This window comes from Otolemur garnettii, unplaced genomic scaffold (assembly GCF_000181295.1).
Source record: "Otolemur garnettii isolate 467f Iridium unplaced genomic scaffold, OtoGar3 scaffold00021, whole genome shotgun sequence".
Taxonomy (NCBI): Eukaryota; Metazoa; Chordata; class Mammalia; order Primates; family Galagidae; genus Otolemur; species Otolemur garnettii.
The window spans coordinates 17,797,393-17,804,134 of NW_003852416.1; the positions used below are offsets into that span (position 1 = coordinate 17,797,393).

The 6,742-nt window shown below is 45.1% G+C and overlaps 1 protein-coding gene across 3 annotated transcripts in view; it reads right to left on the reverse strand.

Annotated features, from left to right (window-relative positions):
• WBP1L (WW domain binding protein 1 like) overlaps nucleotides 1-6,742 on the reverse strand; it is a 79,557-nt gene that overhangs the window by 43,317 nt on the left and 29,498 nt on the right. The window contains exon 1 of one of the 3 annotated variants that reach the window (XM_003787211.3): nucleotides 2,584-2,838. The exons of the other annotated variants lie outside the window; for them this stretch is intronic. Coding sequence (XP_003787259.1) covers nucleotides 2,584-2,610 — 27 coding nt within the window. The 5' untranslated portion in view covers nucleotides 2,611-2,838. Of the gene's footprint in view, nucleotides 1-2,583; nucleotides 2,839-6,742 lie in introns of those variants that run through there. 3 annotated transcript variants of the gene reach the window in all.

Genomic DNA, 6,742 nt, shown 5'->3' on the forward strand with positions numbered 1-6,742 from the left:
AAAAAAAAAAAGAAATGTATATTCTGGGGTCCTGGCTCCACTCCCAGATGATTTTTATGGTTTTGAGAACTATTGCAATGCAGTATAAACTTGCTGGAAATAAGGATAGGGTATCTTTGCATCCTTTGTGCCAAGCCACATTTAGCAAGCAGTCAAAATCTCCATGCAGTCGCATTTTTCAGTAGATGCTACAAGTGTGAGATTCTTCTACAGAGTAAAATGCAAATGGACACATAAAAAGGCAAGTGTCTCCTTACCTGAGCAGGCCAGAAATAAAAATGCCCCAAATGGAACAGTGCATTAATCACACTCTACTCTCACAGCTATCAGTCAATGCAGTCTAGGTAGTGAGAAAGATCCAGGATGTGGAAAAGATATAGTTTAAAAAAAACAATGAAACTTCAATAACCATTTGTCTAGCTAACTGAGCAACTTTGGACAAACGGCTTAACCTCCTTACGCCTCAGCCTGCGCCTCTGTAAAAATAGAGTAACGCTACCACACAGGACAAGGATTAAGGGGGGAAAAAACGAAAGTACATACATATTAGGTATGATAAAGATTAACAGTACATATATTTGGGTTTTATTTAAACATATTTATCACCAAGTAATGTTTAGAAATCTGGCTTTTACATGGCTCGAATAAAGGACATAGTTAAACTGTCAGACATATATACAAAATTATGTACAGGCAGGGTTTGAATCACAAAAACTTCGGGCAAGAAGGGCTTCAGAGGTCCTCTAATTCAGCAGTCTACCAGGAAACTGTTTAGAAACAAGAGCTAAAGATTCATCTGCTGTTGATCCTCTAAGATGGTCCCATAACAACCTTCCCAACCCCCACTCTCCATGAAGATTTTAACTGCATGCTACTCACCACTTCATTCTTTTATTTCACAGAGCAGAGGTTACTGGACACAGACATCCCACACACACACTTCTTGCCACCTCAGTACATAAGATTATTGGTATCTTGGTACAGTAAGAGACGGCCTCCCAGCTCTAAGTGAATGTACAAATGAAATATGTGAGAGCCTATGGCCATGGCTACCTACCATACCCTCCACCTCTGTAAAGGTGCTGTCCCCTACCTTTTAGTTTCCTGTACCCCTGCAGTCCTGCACCCTTTAGGAATGAGTAGAGAAAAATAATAGTTAAGATTACTCTGTCAGACAAGGAGTTAATGTTTTATTATCTGCTTTTCAAAGATGAGGCTTGGAGCAGCTAAGCAGCCTGCCCAAGACTTTCAAAGACATGAATCCGGGTCTCTCCAGCTCCTAACCTGCTATTTCCACTACATCAGACAGTTTTCCCCTCCCCCGCCTGCTGGCAAGCCTGGAGTGTTTCATCCACCCTACTTCCAACACTGCTCAAAATCCTCTCCAGGGCTCACTCTGCCCAAAGATTGAAAGGTCAGCCTTTGTTGGGGGTGGGGTGTAAAGGGAGGTACTCAAAATGGGCACTCTTCTGCCTATCAGCTGCATCAAAGGAACACTAAAGATTAACAAGAGCCATTACGGAATGTGTGGGGCTTTTCAGAGAAGCTTTTTTTTTTTTAACAGAATTGCAGGCTAGGAAGCAGGTGAAGGCAGATTTGCTTATGAGCTCTGTTCTCAGAGTGAGAGTAAAGCCACAGTCCCTGCAGCTCCACTCTAAGACTCCTGGTTTGAGCTCAGCTGTGACTCTTCCTTACCAAGAAGCAGACAGCAGAGGGTGTGTGTGGCTGTCCCCACCCCCACCCAGCTGCGCTGGTTACAGTTACATTCCAATATAGACATGCCTCTCAGACCAGAGGGGGTGTGAGGGGTCCGACTCCCAGAAGCCCTGGAACAAATAGTTGGCCAACAGCTGCATTCTCAGCAGACAGCAGTTGGTAGCTGGCTACTGTTTTCTCATTCCTCACTAGGTTACCGGCTCTACTTTAGTGCCCCTATTTCAAAGGGTGGCTCACCAAGCAATTAAGTCTCTGCCACAGAGGTCTGTTTGCCTCGAAAATCATCGGTCAGTAAGGCCAAAATGGGGTTCACCCCCATGCCCTGTCCCCTTGAGGTGTCCAGCATGTCCCTCAGCCACACAGCCCCGAACCACATGCTTGAAAGGAAGAAAGGCTTCCTTTCAAAAAAAAGAACAGAACCCTCGCCCCACCCCCATCTGAGAGTCCCTTCAAAACCAGAGGGCTGTGAGGAAATCTCTGCTAACTAGCCAAGTCAAAATGGAGAAGGAATGAAAGGGATTTTGAGCAAAGAATCTCACTCTGCGTCTCCACGTCCCCAGCCTCCCTCTTTAACTGTTTCCTCCATAAGCTTCAGAAACAGTTTTACAGTATCTAGTGAAAAATCAGAACTGGACAGCCCTAGAGAGACCCAAGGGATATAAGAGGTTAAGAATACAGTGGCTCTGAAAGTAAGTGAGCAACTAGCAAACAAGAAGGGAAGACTGAAAATTTCTGTGTGGCAGAAGGCCTATTGTAACGGAGAAAAAATTTCCAAAATATTCCCTCTACCCAAAGCAATATTGTAATAAGCAAGCTCCCACCCTTCTTCCCTTCCCAAGCCCAATCCCTTAGAACCAATTCAATTACCTGTCTAAGACCCAAAAGGAAAGGCATCCTGCCAGAGCATCGTCCACACTAACGTTTGGAACAAAGGGCTCTTAAAAGTTAAGGTCTTGGAATGAGCATTGCCCCTGGTGGGCCTGTGCTTTCGGCGGTCCCAGTTAAACCGCCTTCCTTAGCAAAAGAGAGAAAGTAAACAGAGTCCTGGGACCGAGCAGGCAGCTCCCTCCTGCTACTCGCCCCCCCACCCCCGCCTGGCTCCAACCCACCCCTCCTTCTCGTGACATATCTCAGACGCAGCAAAGCTGAAGCTGTCTGCCAAGGGGGAAATGACATCAGTTCAGGCACAGCAGAAAAAACTTCAGACAGCTGCTGTGGAACAGGGAGGAGGATGTGCTGCAAACCAGACCCACAGTGCCCAGTGCTGGGCCCATCTAGAGCCAAAGCCCACAATGAGGGGACACTAGGGGTTGCTGCCTGCTTCCACGAGTATCCCCTTGATTCTGAGCAGGCTGGAGGAATAATAGATCAAGTTCCTAACGCTGAAAACAGTGATATTTCTCTGAGTAAGGGCTGACTCTTCAACCCCCAAGGTATTGTTTCTCTTCCTTGAGAAGGAAAATCAAGTCCAGTTGTCACTTTCCCAGAAACTTTTCCACACCCACCCCAGACAAAATCAGTGCTCAATCAATATTTAATAGCATGTTAAGCCTGGCCATCCCAACTTTCTCTAGGGAATGAGGCGATTCACTGGAAGGGCTTGGAGAAGCACCTTTTCCCCAGCTAAGGTAGGAAGGACAAGCTACCTTGGACACTGACCTCTTGAGCCCTTGCTTCTACAGGAGAGTTTATATTTCATAAACAAACTGCGCGTGTACAGGTGCCAACATCTTTCCTCACTTGTCTTACAAAAGGTACAACAAGTCCCACTGCAGCTTCCAAGTTGCCAAAAAAGCAGATGGTCTATATTTAAACCAACTCTTGTTTCAGAAAGTTCACCACCTTAGGTTTGTTGAGCTTTCTTCACTAAATTCAGTTTAAGGAGAAAAGGGCTTTCTAATAGCAAGCTTTGCATGAGAGGCAAGGCCCTGTGACTTTTTCTGAGCAGTGGTGTGAGCCAACTCTTATTTTGGCTGCCCTCCCTTAAACGCCAGGTCACAGCAGATCTCCCTGGGCCTGAATTGTCTACCAAAGACCACACTAGCAAAAGACAAAAGGCTTGGATCTGGGTTTGCAGAAATGACTCCTGAGGAGAATACTCTTCAGAGGAACTTTATAAATCCAAAGTTACTTTCTAATGACTTCTTAGGCTGCACATTAATTACAATTTCCAAGACTCAAAGCAAGTATATCTCATCTTTATTTTTATTTTCTGAATTTTTTTTTTTTTTTGAGACAGAGTTTCACTATGCCACCCTTGGTAGAGTGCAGTGCTGTGGCGTCACAACTCACAGCAACCTCCAATTCTTGGGCTTAAGCAATTCACCTGCCTCAGCCTCCCAAATAGCTGGGACTATAGGCGCCTGCCGCAATGCCCAGCTATTTTGTTGTTATTATTGTAGTTGCAGCTCTTATTGTTAGTTAGCTGGCCCGGGCCAGGTTCAAACCCACCATCCTCGGTGCACGTGGCCAGCACCGTAACCACGTAGGTATGGGCCCTGAGCCATTTTCTGCATTTCCTTCCATGATATTTATTCAAGGCCTCCATGGCAGTGCCACTGTGCTACACATGACCCATTTCAAGTTAGAAATGGTCAGGCATGGTCGTTCACACCTATAATCCTAGCATGCTGGGAGGCCGAGGTGGGTGGACTGCTTGAGCTCTCCAAGTTTGAGACCAGCCTGAGCCAGAGCAAGAATGAGAGGTCAAAGACCAAAAATAAGATTATTCCCTAACATGAACAAAAGGAAATTGGAGTCCAGGTTCTGTGTAGGCAACACAGCATTTATTTCCACCCAGGTATGGGTTAGCTGAGTTCAAGAAGGAAGTCAGCATGTGGATTAAAGCAGATCAGAATTTAAAGGTTCGGAGGTAGGGACTAGCACATTCACTCTTTCCTGGGTGGGACATTCATGCATTCATTTCTTTCTGGGCAGGTCCGATCTATTTGGGCAAGTCCCTACATTGACTCTATATCAACCCCATCTTTAAAAATAGCCAGGTGTTGTGGCAGGCACCTGTAGTCCCAGCTACTTAGGAGGCTGAGGCAAGAGAATCATTTGAGCCCAAGAGTTCGAAGTTGCTGTGAGCTATAAGGCCATAGCACTCTACTGGGGTGACAAAGTGAGACTGTCTCAAAAAAAAAAAAAAAAAGTTAAAAATGCTTGTAGTCCCAGCTACTCGGGAGGCTGAGGCAAAAGAATTGCCTAAGCCTAGGAATTGGAGGTTGCTGTTAGCTGTGTGACGCCACAGCACTCTACCAAGGGCGATAAAGTGAGGCTCTCTCTATTAAAAAAAAAAAAAGTTAGAAATGATTCTTGTAAATTAGTATCTATAACCCCCATCTAAGACAATAAATTAGCAGCACACAGCACTTACAGTGAAGTGCTAAAGTACTTTCTGATCATTAGGATCCAGTCAGACACACAATGTGCTTGCTGCAGGTCCCCACTGATGGTCAAGGTCACATCGACTTTTCTGACAAGGAAATGAATGTACCAAGCTGGCTGAGCCATTTCCTGGAGACTCACAAAAAGAAGGGATTTCAGCCTCATTGCTACAGAGGGAAAAAAAAAAAAAGGCTTATGTAGACAGATGTGGCTCTTGCTGCTTCAGATGTCTGGGGACTGGGGAACCATTCTTCAGCAAATTTTCTCAAGACACAATCTATCCTATGCCTTGCAGCCACCCTAACAAACAGGCCAAAATGCCAGACAAATGAGGCCAGGCTACACAGAGAATAGCCAGGATACTGATTTCAACTCTTTTATTTCCTGTTCCTTGAGAACCAATTAGAGCCACAAAAACATGTGTGGCATTTATTATTATTGTTGTTATTTTTTAAAGCAAGCCCCATTGACACCTTGAAACTTTTTTTTTGTTTTTGTTTTGAGACAAAGTCTCACTCTGCGGCCCAGGCTAGAGTGCAGTGGCATCAAAATAGCTCACTGCAGTCTCCAACTTCTAGGATCAAGGAATCCTCCTGCCTCAGCTTCCCAAGGTAGCTGGGACTACAGGTGCATGCCACCACATTCAGCTAATTTGTCTTTTTTTTTTTTAGAGACAGAGTCTCACTTTATCACCCTTGGTAGAGTGCAGTGGCGTCACACAGCTCACAGCAACCTCCAACTCCTGGGCTTAGGCGATTCTCTTGCCTCAGCCTCCAGAGTAGCTGGGACTACACGCGCCTGCCATAATGCCCGGCTAGATTTTTGTTGCAGTTTGGCCAGGGCCAGGTTTGAACCTGTTACCCTCCATATTTGGGGCCAGCGCCCCTGTCACACTGAACCACAGGTGCCTCCCCTAATTTTTCTATTTTATTGTAGAAATGATGTCTCACTATGTTACTCAAGCTGGTCTCAAATTCTTGATTGGTTCCATGGATTCTCCTGCTTTGAGCTCTCAAAATACTGGGATTACAGGCATGAACCACTATGATTAGCTACATGTGACAGACATTATTGACTCTGGCAATCAAACTGGAAGAAAGAGTATCATCAGCCCCTGATGTTAGATCTAGTATGCAATGATCTAACAAGACAGACCGGCACCTGCAGTTCTCTGTAAAGAGTACTTTCGCATAAGTGTACCAGTTCATTCATTTCATACCCACTGAACACCTTCAGTGTGCCAGGCATGGTTCTAGGCACTGGGGATACAGCCATGACCAAAATACCCAAGAAACTTTGCTCAGATGGACTAAAAATGCCATGTTTCTAAATAATATTCATCAAAGATAGAAGTAGAATTGCAAAAGAATTACTAGAAATGTATAAAAGTTGTTTTTTGTTCTTTTTTTGTGGCCAGGGCTGGGTTTGAACCTGCCACCCTTGGCATATGGGGCCAGCACCCTACTCCTTGAGTCACAGGTGCCATCCAAGAGTTTTTTTTAATAAAATTGGAATCTATGCCTCAGCGTCTGTAGTTCAAGCAGCTAAGGCACCAGCCACATACACTAGAGCTGGCAGGTTTGAATCCAGCCTGGGCCTACCAAACAACGACAACTACAACCAAAAAATAGTTGGG